The sequence below is a fragment of the Jatropha curcas genome, chromosome 4 (assembly GCF_041381405.1).
Source record: "Jatropha curcas cultivar XTBG-Jc1 chromosome 4, XTBG_Jcur_1.0, whole genome shotgun sequence".
In the NCBI taxonomy this organism is placed as follows: domain Eukaryota; kingdom Viridiplantae; phylum Streptophyta; class Magnoliopsida; order Malpighiales; family Euphorbiaceae; genus Jatropha; species Jatropha curcas.
In genome coordinates, this window is record NC_143154.1 from 27432685 (window position 1) to 27455868 (window position 23184).

Consider the following 23184-nt stretch of genomic DNA (forward strand, 5'->3'; position numbering starts at 1 on the left):
TTATAGGAAATTTATCATAAATCCCTTTTCTTTTCAAACTTTCGTAAAGTCACAATGAAATTTATTATAAGGAAATTTTCTTATCATATAAAATCATATTTTCCTTATTCAAGATTCAAAGCACATAAACATATGAAAGTTATCAAAATAGTCACACATATTTCAAATATGTAAAATAATTAAGTAAGCATTATTATCCTAAGATGGTTTGACCTCTTAATGAAAACCAAGGGGAGGAATTTGCTTCTCCATCAAGCATGCTAACATAACTCTTATGCACAAAAGTATCCATTTCAACCCTCATCATGCATTATCTAAATCAATTCCACACCTTTCCAATTTATATCCATTTAAACATATCCACAACAACACTTTTCAAACTTATGTCTTATTTTTGTCAAATAAATCTTAAAGGATACAAAGAATGAAGAGAACTTCATCACACATAATTCATACCTTCATTTATCCAAATAAACCTATGATTCATGACATAGAAAATTTCCAGCATTAATATAACCTTGACCTTTGCTGGGTTTTTAAGACATAACTTGAGTTCTAGATCTCCAAATTAAGTGAAGTTTGATTCATTAGAAAGATAAGACAAAATATACAAATGTTATCAAGGGACAACAGCCCAGATCAATCTGTAAGATGAAAAAACGGCTAGGAACACAGACCAATAGTCCAGACCTGATTCAGCAGAACTAATTCCAATGTTTATCAAATTCCTACTTATCCAGACACTCAAATCAACCAATCCAAAACCAGAGAAGTCTCAAGACACAATCAACTCTCATGAAGAACTCAGAACATAATATTACCATTATAGTGGTCAAAATGGGCACTCAATTCAGTGATACATGTGGCCCGTCATAACAGAGTCAGTTTAGGTGTTTTAGCCATAAGTTGAGCTATACATATCCAAATTGGACACAAGAGGATGGGTTGGAAAGCTAAGAAGTAGAGCTACAACTTTCATGAAGGACTCAGACACCAATGGAAAATCAAAAGGATCGAAAAACAGTCCTTAATCACACCCAATAACACTTTTTCCTAATTTCAGCTTACTTAAATCATATACAAGGTAGAGATTTCTACCACATACTAATACTCATCAAATATCATCTTAAGATCATAAATCCACAAATAATAACAAGAAAACTTAAGGCCTTATTCATCAATAGGTTCTGCCACTCTTGGAGGATGAAGAAGAAAATGTTTTCCTCATAAATTCAACATATAGCATGCTTAGAAATCTCCCAAGAACACATTTATACCACCAAATTCAATAATCAAATCATTTCATATAAATTCCCAATTTTCACAAAATAGTATAAACTTCACAAAATCAAAAATTGAAACAAGGTAAGAGTGTTTATGAACACTACCTTAAACATAAGCTCTAACAAGCTTAAATAAGACTCTTGAGCCTTAGTTTTCCCTTGTCTTTGGTAGGAAGTTCTCCACCCTTTGTCCTCCAAATTACTTGAAATTATTCACCAAATATCATTTCTCAAGCTTTAATCTCAAAGATTAAGAAGAAAAGCAAGGAGTGAAGGAGGAGGAAGAAGAATTAGAAGAAAAGGAGAGAAGAAGAAGAAGAAGAGGAAGAAAGAAAGGCACGAGAGGGAGAGGAAAAGGAGAAGAAAACAGGGGGCGCAAAGAAGGGAGGGGACGAAAGGGGAAGGGGGGCGGGCACAAAAGGGGAGGGCGAGGAGGGAGCAAGGGAAGCAAGCGAAGGGCGACAAAGAGGCGCCAAAGGAAAGGCCGGCAAAAGAGGAGGAGCGCCAGAAAAAGGCGAAAGGGAAGCCGGAAAAAGAAGGCCGCGAAGGGCCGGAAGAAGAGAACACCAGCGCAAAGGACGCCATAAAAATAATTCTCGAATTAATTAATATAACAACAGAATTCACTATTCACTAATTCTCAAATTCTCCAAAAATATTATTACTTACTTTCTACCCATAAAAATCATGTATACATACTCCAAAAATATTAAAGAAATATTAAACATACATAATAATTTTTTTCGGACCAAAATAATATCGACTTCAGGACCGATGGTACTATTCACAGACCGGTAACTTACTATTTCAGACACAGAAAAATGGGGCGTTACAGTTCTACCCCCCTTTTTATACTATTTTGTGAAAATTGGGAATTTGATATGAAATGATTTGATTATTGAACTTTGGTGGTATAAATGTGTTCTTAGGAGATTTCTAAGCATGCCTATATGTTGAATTTATGAGGAAAACATTTCTTCTTCATCCTCCAAGAGTGGCAGAACCTATTGATGAATAAGGCCTTAAGTTTTTGTTATTATTTGTGGATTTATGATCTTAAGATGATATTTGATGAGTAATTAGTATGTGGTAGAAATCTCTACCTTGTATATGATTTAAGTAAGCTGAAATTAGGAAAAAGTGTTATTGGGTGTGATTAAGGACTGTTTTTCGATTTTCATTTTCCATTGGTGTCTGAGTCCTTCATGAAAGTTGTAGCTCTACTTCTTAGCTTTCCAACCCATCCTCTTGTGTCCAATTTGGATTAAAGAATTTCGTCCTCGAAATTCACTTGAGTTAAGCAATTACAAATCTCATAATATTTTTCCGACTTAATTTATTCTTCCTTAATCGGGTAGCACTTATCTTCTTTAATTCCCTTACAAGAAAAATCCATAAACATCTCTTATTCTATCTAACACTCAATCCAATGACCTATAGAACTCCCATACCAAACATTTCATCATATCAGATACATATCAAGGCATTTCATTTAAATATCATATTCGAAGATTTGCATCAAGTCAATTCTCATAAAGCATGATGAGATTATATGAACATATACTGAGATCATATAGCTTATTCTCATAACAGTATTCTCCTGAGATCATTTATCTTCTTATGACAGTACTAATAACTTAATTCCATGTGATACTTAATCTCAAACACTGTCATGCATACATACATAGTCATACATGCATACTTGCAAGGTCCACTCAAGAGAAAAATAATACCAAAATTCCAAATCTCAATGCATAAAAGTACACAATCATAAGGTTATGCAACTCATGCAATGTGCCATATAGACTATTCCAACTTAACCATTTATCCATAACAATTGGTAGTTCCATCCAAATAGAATTCACTAAGTCATAGCAATTCCAACTTTTTTTTTTTTTCATAGATATCTCACATAAATCCATAAATCTTCCATGATTTGTAACTACTTCTATTAACTATTAACCAATCTTTTCGATCTTTATAAACTCTTAATCATTTGGCTTAGAATTTATTCGCATATAGCATAGTGAGATCAACACGAACTACAAAAATTTTTTTTTTTTTTTTTTTTTACATATTCATGAAATCCCAAAATATGGAAATTCTTATCTTGTATACTTTGATGATCATTACTCCTATGTCATCAAATCTGAAAATCAATGATTCCTAATTTGTTAAAAACTCTACATATTGACTATCATCTCATTTAGATCATACTAATTCATACTCCTTCACATTTCTGTCATTGATTTTTTCTTAATATTCATACAGTAACATGACTAGATTCATTCTTACTTATCTAATTTTTTTTTTTTAACATCAATTCAATAGTTAGACAACTATCTCTCCATGTTCGATGTCATTATCAATTCACTTAACCATCATGGCCCAATATTTATATATAATTATTCTTAATTTCTTTATAGGAGTCGTTTACTTTTTCTTGGATCATAGAATCTCCGTTAAACAAAAATCTTTATTTATAACTTCCATAACATCTAGAATTCAACAAATACTTAAAACATCAAAAGAATAAATCTCGTTGAATTTAATTCATACGTATACCACATCAAACCATAAGGTGCCATAATTCATACAAGATCCACTACTAGGCACATACAGATTAAAGTAATGTATTGCTTACTAAGAATCACAATTTACCCCTTTTTTTTTTATAACCACAGTAATTCATATTTTCCGATATTCATACATTTGAAAGCTAGCTGATGACTACCACAATATACTTTACTCCACCAAGTAGTAATTATTTCTCATAACTAAAAATCACTTCTCATAATGGCTTTAAATAATGTTTCGTTCACCAACAGTATTTTGTTATGAAAATACTTATCACCTATTATTATAGCAATTCACCTCAAATCATTCATCATTTAAACCTTATAAATATTCTTTATGTAAACACACCAATTATATATTCTTTCCAGAAAAATGCTTATCACAATAGTCATAATAAATTCCATTAGCCAAAATCATGTAAACTTCATCAAATACATATACTAAAAGCAATAGATTCTAATGTCCTTGAATCTGAATCATTGAGTTCTCTTAGTAGATAAGACTAGCAACTCATTCTCACATACTCCTTCTACAGGCACATATACACATGCATGCATTTTATGTATGCATTTCACATTCAATAAGTATAAAATAAAAATTAACATGCTTTCATCATTTAACTTCAACTTAATATTTCAAATCTTAATCATGCATAACTTTTTTTTTTTATTGTGCACAACCATACAAGTTCACACTTCATCTTACATACTTTAAATGTTCTTTTCATGTTTAATTCGTAAGCAACTATACTTCACAGTTCATGAATCTATTATAAAATAATATTTTCGTTTATCAAAACTTTATAATTTTTTTAATCCAAAGTGTTCAGAGAAGAGAAATTCTCATAGCGAAATCAGTTATCCATAAGCAACATTACAAAAAAATATGCTTCTTACGGATTCAAAAGTAACAAACCTTTTCACAAGTCACTCATGCTATCAATAGCATGGATACAAATCAATTTTGAAATTCAAATTCATATTTTCAAAAGTCAAAATTCAAATATACTTATAACACTTAGAAATCATATCAACTCAAGAAAAAGACACAAATCCTTAACGCCTCAGTCATATCTCATCTTCAATAACAACCACATCGAATCTCTATCCCTTATTCTCTAAGAATTTCCTCCAAGAATAATTTATTTAAATGGTCCAGAAGGATATAACCATTAATCATCAGTAGTAACCACAATTTATACTCCGCCTACCTTGACACCATTCTCCAATGGCTGGTTGTTTCCAATTCAACCCAATATGGCATGTATTTAACTTAAATTTCTCATACTCTCACTTCAAAATAGATAAATTCTTACATATATACACATATAGTCCTAGAACCGCCTAAACCTATGCTCTGATACCACTAAATGTAACACCCAGCCCAGTCCCGAGAGACCCGACGGCGGATGCCACATTCGGTGCCGGAGACACCGTCTTAACTTAACATATAAATCATAAAACTAAAATTATGAATTAGAAGTAATTGAGTATTCACAAGTTTCGCGAGTAATTTTTTTTTTTTAATAGAAATTTCATTTTATTTTCTTATCTTTTTTTATATATATACATTGGGAAAGATCCTACAAATACTGTAAGAATATCCCTTTAAAAACTGAGCCCGCCAAACATGTGAATACAAAATACTTCCAATTAAACTCTAAACTTTCAACATCTCCAAATAATCATTAACATACAACAACACTTTTATATTTTCATAACTGAATAATCCTCAATAGTATTTTAGATCCATCAATTAATTGCATTCATTATATCTATCAAGTCTTAATGAACTAATCATATCGACTGACTTAAAATAATAAATCTTATTCTTATCTCCAAATAGATACACCAAAATAATTTATAATTACATACTTCAATTATATTTCAAATAACATAATATCTGAAAATGTAAAAATTATACATGCCATAATTCTTAATTATATAAATCTCAATCGATTACTACCAAATTAGTCACTTCTGCTTTGATTACTTTTCAAATCTTCAAGTAGCGACCGCAATCTTCAACCTACGCGTGATAAAAATCGACGCGCTGAGTATAAAACTCAGTGGTGCTCATAATTCACATACTTACCAAAGTTGCGATGGCAACTTACTTAAAAACAAATTTCATAAAATCATTTACAATCAAAATGCATTAAAATTCAACATACATTTCCATTTATAGCAAAACAAATAGCACATAAACTATTAATTAATAACATAAAGAATTTAATTTTTATACCATAAATCCTTTACTTAAGACATTTTATATCATAAATACTTTGGTTCTTTCAAATAAACTTATAATTAATAACATAAATATTAATTCTTTCAAATCATAAATTCATTACTTGAACATTATACCAATACATATACTCTTTATTTTTCATACCATGTACTGAAATATCATGCTTTGAAAATTCATTTGATAACATAATCATAATTTCCAAAGTAAGGTTTACTAAAATAATATGATCTCATTCGTTTCATTGTATTACAGATATTTTCCATAGGGCTCGCATACACTTAGGAGAAAGAGAAGCAGATAAGTTTTCATAACTTATTCATAATGGCCTTAGGTCGCCAACCTTTTCATAACATATAGAGCGCGTCCGCCCTAACAGAACAGAAGACACCCACGTGTCTAGCATATGATCATAGCTTCTTATCAGAATGTCATCAAATGCCGAGCATGCTCATCAGACAGAATAAAAATCAAATCACGCATTAAATTCACACTAAGTATATTAGAGCCCAAAATCCTTGTTTTAATTCTTACTTCATATCACTTATCAGAAAACTTGTCTTATTCTTTAGTCTTCTTAAATTCATAATGTAAGCTTACTTTAGAATCATACTTAAACATAATTACTTAACATAGACAATTTCTTATCATATGAAATCATACATGTAAGCTTACTTTAAAACTTAAGTAACTCATATACTTCAACATAATTACTTATTATAGGAAATTTATCATAAATCCCTTTTCTTTTCAAACTTTCGTAAAGTCACAATGAAATTTATTATAAGAAATTTCTTATCATATAAAATCATATTTTCCTTATTCAAGATTCAAAGCACATAAACATATGAAAGTTATCAAAATAGTCACACATATTTCAAATATGTAAAATAATTAAGTAAGCATTATTATCCTAAGGTGGTTTGACCTCTTAATGAAAACCAAGGGGAGGAATTTGCTTCTCCAATCAAGCATGCTAACATAACTCTTATGCACAAAAGTATCCATTTCAACCCTCATCATGCATTATCTAAATCAATTCCACACCTTTCCAATTTATATCCATTTAAATATATCCACAACAACACTTTCAAACTTATGTCTTATTTTTGTCAAATAAATCTTAAAGGATACAAAGAATGAAGAGGACTTCATCACACATAATTCATACCTTCATTTATCCAAATAAACCTATGATTCATGACATAGAAAATTTCCAGCATTAATATAACCTTGACCTTTGCTGGGTTTTTAAGACATAACTTGAGTTCTAGATCTCCGAATTAAGTGAAGTTTGATTCATTAGAAAGATAAGACAAAATTATACAAATGTTATCAAGGGACAACAGCCCAGATCAATCTGTAAGATGATGAAAAACGGCTAGGAACACAGACCAATAGTCCAGACCTGATTCAGCAGAACTAATTCCAATGTTTATCAAATTCCTACTTATCCAGACACTCAAATCAATCCAATCCAAAACCAGAGAAGTCTCAAGACACAGAGAATCAACTCTCATGAAGAACTCAGAACATAATATTACCATTATAGTTCAATGGAGTGTATTTGATGTGTTTAGGAAGTAAGAATTGAAGACCTAAAGGAGGAGAAGAAGAAGAAGGAGGAGGAGAAGAAAGGTCACGTTAGATGGAGAGGAAAAGGAAGAAAACATGTTGCTCAAATAATGGAGTTGACTAAAGGGTAATTTGGTCTTTTCACCAAAATTGGATGGCTAGGATTGAGCAATGTAATCTAATCTAATGGCTACAAATATTCTCCAAATTAAATTCCTTCAAATATTATTTATCTCCATAAAAATTCTCAAATTTAATCCTTAAAAATAATTCCTCTAATTTCCTTAATTAATATAACACCATCTCAAATTTACTCCATAAAATAATATCTCTAATTTCTTTAATTAATATAACAACATAATTCACTATTCACTAATTCTCTAAATTCTCCAAAAATATTTATTACTTACTTTCTACCCATAAAAATCATGTATACATACTCCAAAAATATTAAAGAAAATATTAAACATACATAATAATTTTTTTTCGGACCAAAATAATATCGACTTCAGGACCGATGGTACTATTCACAGACCGGTAACTTACTATTTCAGACACAGAAAAATGGGGCGTTACAGTATAGATCCAAATTGTCTGCTATATTCATTTAGTTGCCTTTCATTATTACTAAACGATGGAAATGTCAATTATCTAGGATTTATTTATTTATTTATTTTTGGAGATATGAAAAAATGTCATTACAGAGCTAGAGTGCAATAATCTTATTCAGTTTGGTTCAATTTATGTTATGTGATATAGCCATAGTGGTATTGGTATTAAATAAATTACTATTTCTTCGTATTTATCATGATTCATTTGCCCTTTTACTGTGCTCTTTTATTCTTTGTTTGAGACTCTTCTATTTTTCTATTTTTCTTAAATTTTTTGTTAGTAGAATTATATTTATCTAATTCATTTTTGTATTTATCCATTCAATAGAATCATTTTTAATTTTTCTTTCATTTTTCTATGTTTTATAGTTAATATTTGATAATAATAATTCAACTATATTTTAATGTTAAATAATTAAACTTATAAATAATATTTTGTATATGTTATTCATATTGAATTATTTGAATTATAAAAACTTTATCTATATAGATTTATTAATATGATATTTAAATTGTTTAAATTACAAACTTTAACTACAACTTAGACATGATTAATTAAATGTATAATTATTTAAATACATTTAATGGAGTAATTTGCTAGAAAATATCTTTTAATAGTATACTAAATAAATTTATAAAATACAGTGTATAACAATAAAGCCGTTGTCGCGCAAAGTGCAGGCCTTCTACTAGTTATTTCTATAATTTTATAAATGGTACTTAGTCAAATTAACGAAACAATTTGTTGTAATTAAAGAGAATTAATTATTTTTATAATCATCATGTAACAATCTTAAACGACTTATTTATAGATAGAGTATAAATCATTATGATTCACATTGGCCAACCAATCAACAATTGAGGGTAGTGAAAAATAGGTCCATGAAAATTTACTCTTTTCATATCGAAATTCATTTAAAATTACATTTGCAACACCGATGGATAGTGTAATTGAGTGCCTAAACCATAAAAAAAAAGTTACAATTAAGGCCTTATTGCAATATTAATTTTAGTAGTTGTTAACTGTTATAATAGTTGTTTATTTTTTTATTAGCGGTTAATTTTTCTATTAGTGGTTATCTTGTTAGCTATTGGCTTTTAGTCGGTAGTTTATATAGAAATTTAATTAGAAGTGCTCGATAAAAATTGTTGTTTGATTTAAACTGATAAAAATGACATTAATTGTTTAATTAGCTAAATTCGAGGAAAAAAAATGAGTGTAATTGTCAAAATTATTTAATTAATCTCCATGAAATGCTAGTATTAGAGTGTTTAAGGTTTTATAAAAGTGCTTTGTTAGTCTATAAAACTTATTGTAAAAGCTATATTACCGAACAGTAGAATTAATAGGGATGAAATTTTAATTTAACCAAAACACTAAAGATTTAGTACTTTGAATGTTGTTTGAATTTAATTTCCATATTTTCCTACTGCTTATAAAGGTTTAGGGGGTATAGGAAAAATACTTGCACTAAGCTAATGATTCACCGCCATTAATTTCACTCCTGACTGTGCATATGGTGGGTGTATATATATATATATATCCAATTCCTATATTCGCACCAGTTAAATAAACATTAAACTACTGACAATATAGAAAAAAAAAAATAAAACTCTTAATATAAATTAGCAAAATATTTTCACTAAAATTTGAATTGTTGAAGGGATTTGAATTTTATTTTGAAGAAATAATTATTAAAAACCATTTTGAATTAAATTCAAGAAGTAGAAAGAAAGGGAAAAAGAAAGGGAAAAAGAAGCATTCAAAATCAATATACCCAAGTGTGCTTTCAACGGGGAAAAAATATAAAGTAGATCCAGTTTTAAGTGCGTGAAAATTACTCAACGAATAGAAAATTTTTTCTTTTATTATATATTACGTCAGTTGAAGCTTGTGCATCAAAATTATCCCACTTGTCTCCTTTTTTTTTTCCATCTCATTTTGTGTGTGATTCACGCTTTGTTCTACCATATGCGAGGTGCACATTTATTATTAAAAATTATAATTTTAGAGCACAGGTATCTTGTAAATTTAAAAGTCATGTAAATTTTAAAGGTAAATTTATATATCTTATGCTATGGTTGAGGGAACGTTCATATATAAGGGTATTATAATCTTTTCAAATAGTAAAGGAAGGGTAAAAAAGAGAAAGAGCACAAAATCACTGTTCCCGTTATGTAGTGCATATATAATATTTGGCTTGCCAAGTCTTTTTCGGTTTTTCGTGTGTTCCAAAAAAGATTGGAAAATCATATCAAAAACTTGTGTTTTGTAAGCCTTATTGGCTGTCATTGTAGTGGAAAAATAGATCTTGCAAGTTGCAAACAGTGCATAAAGATATTGCAGATGCTTCTGATCATGTGATCCGGAAGGACTGAAAATTGAAGCTCTACATTTCCCAACTTTTTATGTAGCTTCCACTTTTTATAAGTTTATTGGAAAAGTCTGGACTTTGGACCTAAGAGATCATTCCAACCAGATATATTATCAGGTTATACATAGACTTACTCTAAATTATGCTTTCGTATATCTATTTATTTTCTTGTTGATAATGATTGAATGAGGAATTGTTAATGACAATAATAATGACAATAAAATATTATTTTGAGCAATAAATAGTTCAATAATAATCCAAACAAATAACCGAATAAGTGATGATCTGGTTAGTTTTTTTACTTACGTGAGAAATGAAAAGTCTTAAGTTCGAATTCTCTCGATCACTAGGTTTATAGATAGTAATTATTTTGTATTGTAGTTTAATCCAAGATTATATATACTTTGTTTAAAAGAAGGATAAAAAATATAAATAATTTGAACTTTATGAATTAATTTAGATGAATGTATGTATATGTATTAAATAAATAAATAAATAAAAGAGTTGAATTAACTAAAAATATTATAGTGGACGGACTGTCTGCAACCATGGTCATGTCTAAAAGTAAGAGCATGATGTTACTTTTGCCGCATGTATTCACTATCAGGAGAGATGGACCGGTTAGAAGAAAAGAAAATTCAACAGAAGAAGTATTATTTAGAAAATTGAATGGTGAGTGTATGCATCAATTCTTGTACCAATAATGCAGAACTAAATGCCATAGACTTGAAAGTCTTGGAGTGGACAAGCAATTTTCATGAAGTCGCATTCATGGGTCTCCTGCGGTAGACCAAATCAGTGGTGTCGTTGATTATATATATGCTTACCTTTGTTTTACAAATATAAATCATTTTAAATTTTACACAGTAATTATATAACTTATATATAATTACACAGTAATTAAATAATCACCAAAAAACGACTTATATTTGAGGTATAAAAGTATTTTAAAAAATAACTTATATATATGGGTATAAAAATTACTCTAAAAAGACTCACGTAATTACTTGGATTTCTGATTTTGCTAAATATATTATTTCATTATTGTTCTTAGGGATGGAGACAGTATAAGTGGTTGTGCTCCCATCAATAATGTTTTGAAACTTTTTGATTCACTGTGAGGTTTAATGGGTCGACTGCATGCTACATAATAAAAATATTTTTGAACTTTTAGTGTAATTGTAACACCCACCGACCAATCCCGGAGAACCAGACGGCGGATGCCACAATCGGTGCCGGAGCATCGTCTTATGTCACTTATTAAAGCTAGATCACAAATTAGAAGTGGTTAAATTTTCATAAGGAGGCAAATAATTAACATTTTGTTTTTTTTTTATATTATAAAAATAATATTTAAGGAAATTCCTACGAAAATTTCGCAAGAGTTTCCCCTAAAAATTAACTTGCCACACAAAGAAAATATACACACTTCCAATTTTCTCCAAACCCCCAAAACTCCAATTCAACACAACATACCACAAGCACTTCTAAATATCCATCAACATATGCATAATATTCGAAACACATTCTTTTCAAGAAATCTATAATCATCATACACCAAAAATATAATAAGATGTTATTTCCTTCAATAATCATAACTCTTAATACATTATAAACTATTACATCGAATTTGGATGTGGCTACCTCAATTTCGAAAATTGAGAACCGACGGAATTGATTAGAAGGATTTAGAGAACATTTTCTGGTCGTGGATCTTGAAGTGTGAGGAAAAGGGGCTCGAAAGGATTTGGACTTGGTAATAATTGAGTACTTCTTTCCTCTCCTCCTCTGATTAAAAACAAAGAACAATAATAAAAGCAAGAAATAACACACCACCAAATACTGGTCCAATTAAAATTGTTACTTTCTTTACGTTTTTTCTTTTTGTTCTTTCTAATAATTTTGGTTGCTGGACTGGTGGTGTCTGAACTGGTATTGGTTCAGAGTTTGGCCCTGCTAAACTACCCTTTGAATTATTCAACTTGAATATCTCCAAACCGTTCAAGATCGCGTCAGCAATCTCACTCTCATCAGATGGGTGTAAAGCGAGCCACAAGTCCTGCTTGCTAGGGCTTCCTGCTGGAAACCATATGACGTGGTCTTTGTACACTGGAACACCTTTACCACCGCTCCAGTATATTACATCCGCTGTCCGTTCCGCTGTTTGATTATTGATGAATATGGAGAATACCAGTTGAAACGCACCGGTAACTTCTTGTCCAGTCTGACAAAAGTGGAGACGAACAAGATAGTTGAATCAAGTATCAACGGGGAATATCCAAGTGAGATTGTATTTAATGTTAACATTTGCATTAGGACCCATTGAACGCATAGTACTATATACTAATTCAGGAGCAACCCAAGCCGGAGTACTCTTTGTATAATTTATTTTAATTTTAGAAATAGATGCCACTCCAAATGCAGCACCAAAAATATAATTAGAGTCTTGAACCCATTTCCTGTACATTCCGGTGTCACCTGATGATAACTTGCAAATCCAATTTTCTTTTATTGTTATATTTGTGTTGATTTGGTGTCATTTTGTGCTTAAAAGAGTGGTTTAACTTGATTTATTGTTTTTATGCTAGGAAAAGTTGGATTTGATATGAATGAAGCAAAAAGGAGCACAATTGAAATGTTTTGGAGCAAGGAAGGAGCTGCTGGAATTTTGGAACACAAATGCAAGTTGTTAGGCTCTTAGCCTTGGGCAAGACTAAGCAGGAAATCAGACCAGCGGACTGATTGTGACATTATTGGCTGGTCACGACTTCTTCAACTAATTCCAGCACGTTTTACAGCCACAGGATGATATTAGACACAGGTTTTAGTGGGTATTTTTATTGTATTAGTGGACCCCACCTTCTAGGGGCTATTTAAGTCGAAATTAGGTCTTTTTGTGGATTATCTTCGCCTCCCTTGGGTTGTGACGAATTTGACAGAATTTTTTGAGAGATTTCTACCGAACTTTCAATTCTTGTGAGGATGTTTTCTTCCATAGTCATGTGTGGCTAAACGTTCTGTTCAGTTAAGGCTAAACCAAGGTAGAAGTTTGATTTCGATTGTGAGATTATATTGAACTTAATTAAATTTCTTTATTCTATTGCATTTATATCCTTTCTGTGATTTATTGGGAAAATATATCCCCTAGCGAAATTCTATTGAATGATTTAACAGGGCCCGTTATGTTGTTTGGTAGAAATTTCCATAGCTATTCGGCGTAATCAAATCCGTAATTGTTTGGTTAGGTTGATGCAGTAGTAATTAATATAACTTAATTGGGTAGAACTTTCTAGGTTGTATTAAGAAAGAATATAATCAGATTTAAATGGATGCTCGTAGTTTCTGTTAATCTGGACAGGGTTCTATTAGATTTTAAAGCGGTTAACAGTTAAATCCTTCGTCGTACTTAGGATTGCTAGTTGATTAGGGGTTGTTATTAGATCGTATCTTAGCAACCTATTCCTACGGTAGAATTGGTTGGGTTGACGTTCTTTCTGGCTATAACTTGTCTGTAATATGAATTAAGGAATTAATCTTGAATCAATGATCACTCGAATCAAATTTTCGATCCGCGGTATGCCTTGGCTGAATTTCTATCAATTGTTCAGGTTCAATTTTTAATTTTATTGCATTTATTTCTTTGATTTAATTTTAATTCGTTTAGTTCGATTATTAAATTCCCCCGTTTCAATATCTATTTTTAATTTTATTTTCAGTTTTGGTCTATTTTCGACAAAGCTAATCCCTAGGGTTCGATCCTTCTCACCATATTTACAAGTTTTATTTTGTAGGGAGCAGGTTAATTATTTTTGGCGGATTCGACGCCCGTCAAATTTTGGCGCCGTTGCCGGGGACTAGTTAACTTTACTGTTTGTTGTCTTTTTGAATGACCAGGTCTGAAAATTTGCCAATATTATTTGATCCTGAGATAGAGAAAACAGCCCGCTCACTAAGGAGACAAGCGAAGAGCGAAAGTGGGCCGAATCGATTTCCGGAACTGAACCGGAAAGTCCAGCAGCTGGTCACCTTGATTTTACAGCTGAAACCAAAGAAGAAAGTCTAGAGCAGGAAGAGATTCTTGCAGAAATTGACCAAGAGGAAGTTATGGCTGAAAACCGCACTGTTCGAGAGCTACAGGCTGCCCCTGTAGAGCAGCAGCCTATGTGTATTACTTACCCGGAGTTGGAAGTGCCATTTGAGCTTAAATCGGGTCTGATTCATCAACTTCCGGCTTTCCATGGAATAAAGACTGAAAACCCGCATAATCACTTGAAGGAATTCCATGGAGTTTGTTCTAGCATGAGACCGCAGGGGGTAACTGAAGAGCAAATTAAGTTGAGAGCATTCCCATTCTCTCTTAAAGATGCTGCTAAGGAGTGGTTGCTTAATCTACCTCCAGGTTCCATCACCACATGGCCTGATATGGCCCGAGCATTCTTGGACAAGTATTTTCCCGCTTCTAGGGCAGCCATCATACGAAGAGAAATTTGTGGGGTTAGACAAAAGGCTGGAGAGAGTCTTTATGACTATTGGGAGAGATTCAAGAAGTTATGTGCAGCCTGCCCGCAACATGGGATGTCTGAACAGTCCCTAATACAGTACTTTTATGAAGGGATGCTTGACATGGAAAGAAAGATGGTTGATGCAGCTAGTGGGGGAGCACTTGTTAACAAGACTCCACTCGCAGCAAGAGAAATTATTTCCACTATGGCCGCCAATTCACAACAATTTGGCCAAGTTGAAGAACCCTCCAGGAAGCTATATCAGGTATGTGATTCTTCCATTCAGTCTCAACTGAATGAACTAACCTCTATTGTTAAATCTATTGCTGCAGGGCAACCTGTGAAGAGAAGTGTGTGCGAGGTATGTTGCAGCGATCACCCAACTGACACATGTCCATCATGGTATGGTGATCAAGAGCAAGTTAACGCTATGGGAGGATATTTCGGGCAGCCCCAAAGACCGATGGGTAACACCTTCAATAGTAATTGGAAGAATCATCCTAATCTTAGCTATGGAAGCCACTACCAAAATTTCCAAGGATACCAACCAGCTAGACCACCTCCTCAACAAGCTCCTCCCCCAAAAATACCATTGGAAGATATTGTGAGGTCACTTGCCACTTCTCAACAAGAATTCCAGCAAGAAACAAGAAAGGGAATGCAGAATATGGAACAACAAATTAGTCAACTTGCATCTTCCTTGAGTAGATTGGAAACACAAGGGAAGCTTCCTTCCCAAACGGTGGTAAACCCAAGGGAAAATGCAAGTGCGATCACTTTGAGGAGTGGTAAAGAGCTAAACACAGCAGCCCCTAAAAAAGGCAGCAGCAGTTCTAAGGAAGAAGCTGAAAAGGAGGTAGAAATTCACCGAAATGGGCCTTCCGAACAGCCTGAAGTACGGCAGCCCCAAACCTTTACTGTTCAGCCTCCTTTTCCCGAGAGATTGGTTAAAACAAGGAAGGAAAGTGAAGAGAAAGACATTTTGGAGACCTTTCGCAAGGTGGAGGTGAATATTCCATTATTGGATGCTATTAAGCAAATACCGAAGTACGCAAAGTTTCTCAAGGAACTTTGTACCAACAAAAGGAAGGTAGATAGTGTTGAGAAGGTAGAGATGGGTGAAGTTTGCTCCGCCATGATTCAAAGGAAGAGCTCCCACCAAAGTGTAAAGATCGAGGTATGTTTGCTATTCCTTGTAAAATAGGCAATGTAGGGATTAAGAGATCTATGTGTGATTTAGGAGCTTCTATAAATGTCATGCCTTTATCTATCTACTCATCTTTCAAGGGTTGTCCCTTGAAAGAAACGCGTATTATTATTCAATTGGCAGACAGGTCTATAGTGTATCCCGTGGGATTGCTAGAAGATGTTTTGGTTCAGGTTGGTGATTTAATTTTTCCAGCAGATTTTTATGTACTTAATATGGAGGATGATAAATCCTCGACTGTAGCTGATTTATTGCTTGGGAGACCTTTTCTCCGCACTGCAAGGACAAAAATTGATGCTTATGAAGGCACATTATCTATGGAGTTCGATGGTGAGAAAGTCGAATTTAATGTTTATGAGGCTATGAAGTACCCTAGTGATGTGTCTAGTATTTGTTCTATTGATGCAATTGATCCTTTAGCACAAGAAATGTTTGAATTAAATGCTGTTGACGAGCTTGATTTAGTGCTTTGCAGGAATATTAATATGGACAGTATTAAAGAGATTGAGGAAACCTTCTTGGTTAATGAAAATGTACAGGAAATTGTGTGAGATGGAGACAAATCAGCCCCTAACAAGCAGCCACAGCCATATTGTTTTGCCTTCTCACCATGAGAAGCTTTTACCATCTGTTTTGCAGGCACCCAAGTTAGAGTTGAAACCGCTGCCCGGCCACTTAAAATATGCATTTTTGGGGAATGGAGACACTGCCTGTTATCATCTCAAGCAAACTTAGTGAGGTTGAAGAAGAGTGCTTGGTTCAAGTTCTTAGGGAGCATAAAGAGGCCATAGGATGGACAATAGCAGATATTAAAGGGTTGAGTCCATCAACTTGTATGCACAAGATTCTTCTAGAAGAAGGAAGCAAACCCACAAGAGAAGCTCAAAGGAGGTTGAATCCACCTATGGAGGTGGTGAAGAAGGAAATACTGAAGTTGTTAGATGCTGGTATGATTTACCCGATTTCTGATAGCAAATGGGTAAGCCCCGTACAGGTAGTGCCTAAGAAGACAGGAATTACTGTAGTGGAGAATGCTGAAGGAGAGTTGGTTCCTACAAGAGTTCAAAATGGGTGGAGGATGTGCATAGATTACAGGAAGTTAAATGCAGCCACAAGAAAAGATCACTTCCCACTTCCATTTATTGACCAAATGTTGGAAAGATTAGCTGGTCGTTCTCATTATTGTTGTCTTGATGGTTTTTCAGGCTTCTTTCAAATACCAGTGGCACCCGAAGACCAAGAGAAGACGACTTTCACTTGCCCTTTTGGTACATTTGCTTATCGACGGATGCCGTTTGGTCTTTGCAACGCACCAGCCACATTCCAAAGGTGTATGGTTAGTATATTTTCAGATTTTGTAGAGGAGATTATTGAGGTATTTATGGATGATTTTACTGTCTATGGTAATTGTTTTGATGAATGCTTAACTAACCTTACAAAAGTCTTAAAGAGGTGTATAGAATCAAACCTAGTGCTAAATTATGAAAAATGCCATTTTATGGTGGACCAAGGTTTGATTCTAGGACACATTGTTTCATCAAGAGGCATTGAGGTTGACAAAGCTAAAATTGATGTAATTAAATCCTTACCTTACCCTGCAAGTGTGCGGGAGATTCGTTCTTTCCTTGGCCATGCAGGTTTCTACAGACGCTTTATTAAGGATTTTTCAAAGATAGCTCAACCGCTTTGCAAGCTTTTGCAAAAAGATGTGCCTTTTGTGTTCAATGGGGAGGTGTAGAGAAGCGTTTGATATGTTGAAGGAGAAGCTCATTTCTGCTCCAATAGTCCAACCACCGAATTGGAACTATCCTTTCGAGATTATGTGCGATGCGAGTAACTATGCTGTAGGGGCTGTTCTTGGACAGCGTATTGAGAAGAATCCTCATGTCATATACTATGCATCAAGAACGCTGGACAATGCCCAATGCAACTACTCTACCACAGAGAAAGAGCTTTTGGCGATCGTGTTTGCTTTGGAGAAGTTCAGGTCGTATTTGTTAGGAACAAAGGTGATAGTTTTCTCTGACCATGCAGCATTGAGGTATTTGTTAAAGAAGAAGGATTCCAAGCCCCGTTTGATTCGTTGGATTCTTTTGCTTCAAGAGTTTGATATAGAGATAAGAGATAAAAAGGGGTCCGAGAATCTTGTTGCTGATCACCTTAGCCGGTTGATTTTGAATGAAAAGCCGTCACCATTGGACGATGATTTTCCAGATGAGCAACTCTTTAGCTTCCAAAAAGTTGTTCCATGGTATGCTGATATAGTGAATTATTTAGTTGCAGGTACTTTACCGGAAAATTTAACTAGAGCTGCAAAAGATAAAATCAAGAGAGATGCTAAGTATTTTGTTTGGGATGATCCATACTTGTGGAAGTTTTGTTCTGACCAGGTGATTAGAAGATGTGTTATGGATGTGGAAGTGCCATCCATTCTGAAATTCTGCCATTCATCAGCTTGTGGAGGTCATTTTGGTCCTCAACGAACAGCTCGCAAGATTCTGGAGTGTGGACTTTTCTGGCCATCAATGTTTAAAGACTCGTACATTTATTGCAAATCTTGCGAAAATTGCCAGAAGACAGGTAATTTGAGTCGTAGAGATCAGATGCCCCTTACCTCTATTCTTATTTGTGAGATTTTTGATGTGTGGGGTATAGATTTTATGGGGCCATTCCCATCATCATTCGGGAACAGCTATATATTGTTGGCAGTGGATTACGTGTCCAAATGGGTTGAAGCTAAGGCAACCCGGACTGATGATGCGAAGACAGTAGTGAATTTTGTCAAGAGCCATATCTTTCTCGGTTCGGACTTCCAAGAGCAATTATAAGTGATCGAGGAACTCATTTCTGTAACAAGATTATGGAGAATCTGTTCAAAAAGTATGGTATTACGCATCGTGTCTCTACAGCCTACCACCCGCAGACAAGTGGACAAGCAGAAGTTTCGAATAGGGAAGTGAAGTCTATACTGGAAAAAACTGTGAGTCCTAATAGAAAAGATTGGAGCGTCAGGCTGGACGACGCTTTATGGGCTTATAGGACAGCGTATAAGACACCGATAGGAATGTCACCTTATCGCTTAGTTTATGGCAAACCATGTCATTTGCCTGTCGAGTTGGAGCACCGCGCATTTTGGGCTATTCAGCGCTGCAATATGCAGTATGGTGAAGCTGGTGATAACCGAAAATTACAATTGCAAGAGCTTGAGGAAATTCGCAATGAAGCTTATGAAAGCTCCAGAATATACAAAGAGAAGACTAAGGCTTTCCATGATGGCATGATATCCAGGAAGAGCTTTGTAGTTGGTCAAAAAGTTCTATTATTTCATTCTAAACTCAAATTATTTCCTGGTAAGTTAAGGTCCAGATGGACTGGTCCATTTGTTGTTACTAATGTTTTTGCTCATGGTGCAGTGGAAATTCAAAGTCTAGAGACCAATAAAATTTTTAAGGTGAATGGGCATCGATTGAAGCCATTTTATGAAGGTTTTGGAGCTACTCAATCGGAGAATTTGAGGCTCGAAGAGCCTGGGGAGTACAGCTGATTAGCTCAAGAAAGTCTAGCCGGAGACGTTAAAATCAAGCGCTTACTGGGAGGCAACCCAGCTGTGAATTTTCATTTTTTTTTTTTTTCTTCTAATTTTTTTTTTTTTTTTTTTGAAAAAAAAAAAATTTTTTCATGAAGGGTGTCGTCCCTAACCTGGGGACACTGTGTTTTTCTGGGTTCAAGAGTCTAGAGCAAAGCTTCTATGGGGTTTTTAAATGGCATGGTTAAAATTGTTTTATTTTGTTTTATTGTGTTCATTGGGGTGAGTATAGAGAGTTTATTCATTTTAGCAAGAGGGTATATTTGACTTTTTTTTTTTTATTTTTTATTCAGCTACTTTGTTATTATACTGGGTAAAAAAAAAAAATAATAATAATAACTGGTTATATTTGTGCGGCAACTGAAAAGAAAACAAAAAAAAAAAAAAAGAGAGAATAAGAGAACCCAAACAGGGGCAGCAGGCACAACAGGGGCAGCAGGCGCTCTTTGGACGAAATCTGCGTTGGCTGCGAGTCTTGAACGACGGCAAGAGTTCTGAAGAACGACGACAAGAATTTTGTCACTCCGATCGACGATCTAAAACCCAAACAGACTTTCTTTTCGTCCTTAGCCCAATCCTACGTCACTCTACAGCGCGACGCAAAACCCAACAGCAGCGTCTTCCTTCCTCATCTGATTCCTCTCCGTGCCAACTTCAGCAACAGGTATTAATTTACTTCCTATTAGAATAGAAATCGTGATTTAAGATAGTGTCTGTGCTCCAATTTACTGCATTGTCATTGATTTCAATTGGGTTTTTTTTTTAGTTAATCAATTGTTGCTGAATTTGAATTAGGGAAGAACTTAGCTATATTATAGATTGTTGGCTGAAGTTATTTGAGCACATTATGATTTATGGGTTTTGTTGTTTCGCAAGTTTTTATTGGGTTTTATTGTTTAACTTTGCAATACTTGCTGAAGGGGACGTTTTTATAATTTCTTGCTTGTTGATAATTCGAATTTTGTTTAAATTGGAGTTGGAATTGATAACTGAGTGGAGTTCGATCGCTGAATATTATGAGTTGGGTTTAATTCTAGGCTTTTATTGACTAAATTCAGTGTTCAATGCGATTTGGGATCAATTTATTGGGTTTAAAATTAGTATTTTGAATATGAGCTCTTAAAACTTAGAATCTGTTGTCATTGTTTGAACTAAGTTTGCTTGCCTGTTTTGCTATGTTGTTTTAATGCCATGTTCAGTATTGGAAATTTGATTGATAGTTGAGCAGAATTGTTTATTAAGTTGAACTGATTTTGCTTTGCTGGCTCTTTGCTTGGTTAACATCTTTGAGGTAATAGAAAGCTGAATAACATTTGCAGACTAACAACCATTTGGTTTGCATTTTGTTCTTTTGTTTTTCTTTTGGTTGTGTTTTTGTGTTTTCAGTTGCATTTCAGGATGAGCAAGAGCAATATTCTTAATGGCTAGAACAGGGCAGTTTCCTTCACAACAGGGCAGTTTCCTTCAACTTTACCTTTTATTTACATTTTAAGCCTTGAGTCCACATTGAGGACAATGTGTGGAGTAAGTGTGGGGAGGGGAATGTGACCATCTTTGCTGAAATTTTTAATTTTACTGCCATGTGTTGTTCTTAGTACTTGCTTATGTTTATGCTGCTGCCATGTGCATATTTGGTATGAAACTTGACCGGTTTTGACTGTTTTGTAAAAATGCTCCTAGAGTTTTTATTTACCACTTATCCCATGAATATTTTGAGTAAAATTTTTTATTTTTGAGCTGCATTTGGGATTACTCTGGGACTTAATTGTGTCTTTAAACATGATTTAGAATTTATAGGATATCTAGAGAGGATAACTTTGCTTTTGAAACTTGGTCTGACTATTGTGAGAGCCCTAGACGACAAGACTTAGCAAGCGAAAACCATAACTTGAAATTGACCGTCATTGCACTCGTGAATCTTGGTTTAAATTGTTTACACTTTGAATTCTCAAATCGGGTTTTCGAAACTTAGCCTCTTTTGATAAGTGTTTTTGAGAGCAATCGTTGAAAAAAAAAAAATTTTAGGATAGCTTCCGAACACTAGAACTCTCTTCTACGTTCCCTTGAGGCGAAATCCTAGGTGAGTCTCGACTTTGGAAATGATCTAGGCATTCTTTGGTCGATCAAAAAAAAAAAAAAAATTCTACGTTTTCCCACCTTGACGTTACCATCCTTCTTACCCCTTCTAGCCAACGAAGCATGCTAAATGCGTGTTTCCAAATTCTTTTCATAACCCCCAATATAACCATATAACACAAAAAGCTCTTTGCCCACCACCTTTGAACAAGGAAATACTCTTTTTAATCGTTGTTGAGCATGCATGTTTAAGTTTCAAGTTTTGGCGCGAATGCATTTTTGTTTCGTGTTTATGTTTGTGTTTTGGAATAAATAGTCATAGCGACTTATATGTAATTAGTCGTTGTGATGTCGAAAAAAAAAAAAAGGAAAAGAAAATCAGAAAAGAAATAAAAAAAAAAGAAAAAAGAAAAAAAAAGAAAGGAAGAAAGAATAAATAAACAGCAGCAATAAAAAAAAAAAAAAAAGAAAAATAGAGGGAAAGGCTACAATGTTATGTTTTGTTTTGTGAAGTTGCATTTGTTGCCATCTAAACATTAAAGTTAATAACGTGCATTGCTCTTTGAACTTAATGTGAAAGACTTATTTTCTTGTTACTCTCTAGCCTTACATTATCCTTTTCTTTTGTAACCATTACCCTAGCCTAACCCATATAAAAGACCTGATGATCCTTAGTTGAGACTTGTCCTACATTAGTGGAGAGGGAACCGCGAGGAGAGCTTATGGTTGTTCATTATCTTGTTTTCTTGAAGCTACGAAAATGTATTTTATATGCTTTGATTATTGCTCGATAAAACATTTGTTGATTCAAGCTTCGTATGTGTGCGTGAGTGTTTTCAGAATTCTTAGTGTAACCTTTTTCGATTGAGTTCACGATGATGGGATGATTTTGACGGTTTGATATCCAATTGCGATGTTGCGTTGTTTGCGGTTTTTGCATATGTTGAATCGAGTTTCGTTGTGAAGTTGTGTCTCCTATATAGAATAGATGTCGAATTCTAAGTCATGCTTGAGGACAAGCATGGGATAAGTGTGGGGAAATTTGATAACTTGCAAATCCAATTTCTTTTATTGTTATATTTGTGTTGATTTGGTGTCATTTTGTGCTTAAAAGAGTGGTTTAACTTGATTTATTGTTTTTTATG

The 23184-nt window shown here is 33.6% G+C and overlaps 1 protein-coding gene, 2 long non-coding RNA genes, 1 other non-coding gene and 1 pseudogene across 4 annotated transcripts; 3 read left to right on the forward strand and 2 right to left on the reverse strand.

Annotated features, from left to right (window-relative positions):
- Window positions 1-12302: 12302 nt before the first annotated feature.
- On the forward strand, window positions 12303-13777 carry LOC149497127 (uncharacterized). Its single transcript, XR_016320446.1, has 2 exons — window positions 12303-12950; window positions 13263-13777. It is a non-coding gene; the product is annotated as an uncharacterized LOC149497127 (long non-coding RNA).
- A 692-nt stretch (window positions 13778-14469) lies between these two features.
- LOC149497128 (uncharacterized) lies at window positions 14470-16928 on the forward strand. The gene is made up of 3 exons (XM_089720016.1): window positions 14470-14642; window positions 14684-16347; window positions 16458-16928. The coding sequence occupies exons 1-3, from the start codon at window positions 14555-14557 to the stop codon at window positions 16926-16928; spliced, it is 2223 nt and encodes a 740-aa protein (XP_089576142.1). The 5' UTR covers window positions 14470-14554.
- On the reverse strand, window positions 15139-15245 carry LOC149497129 (small nucleolar RNA R71). The gene has a single exon (XR_016320730.1). It is a non-coding gene; the product is annotated as a small nucleolar RNA R71 (small nucleolar RNA).
- Window positions 16929-20284: 3356 nt separating the features above from the next.
- On the forward strand, window positions 20285-22705 carry LOC149497130 (uncharacterized). Its single transcript, XR_016320445.1, has 2 exons — window positions 20285-20627; window positions 21350-22705. It is a non-coding gene; the product is annotated as an uncharacterized LOC149497130 (long non-coding RNA).
- A 54-nt stretch (window positions 22706-22759) lies between these two features.
- Window positions 22760-23184, reverse strand: part of LOC149497131 (receptor-like protein kinase FERONIA pseudogene) — a 2683-nt pseudogene continuing 2258 nt past the window's right edge.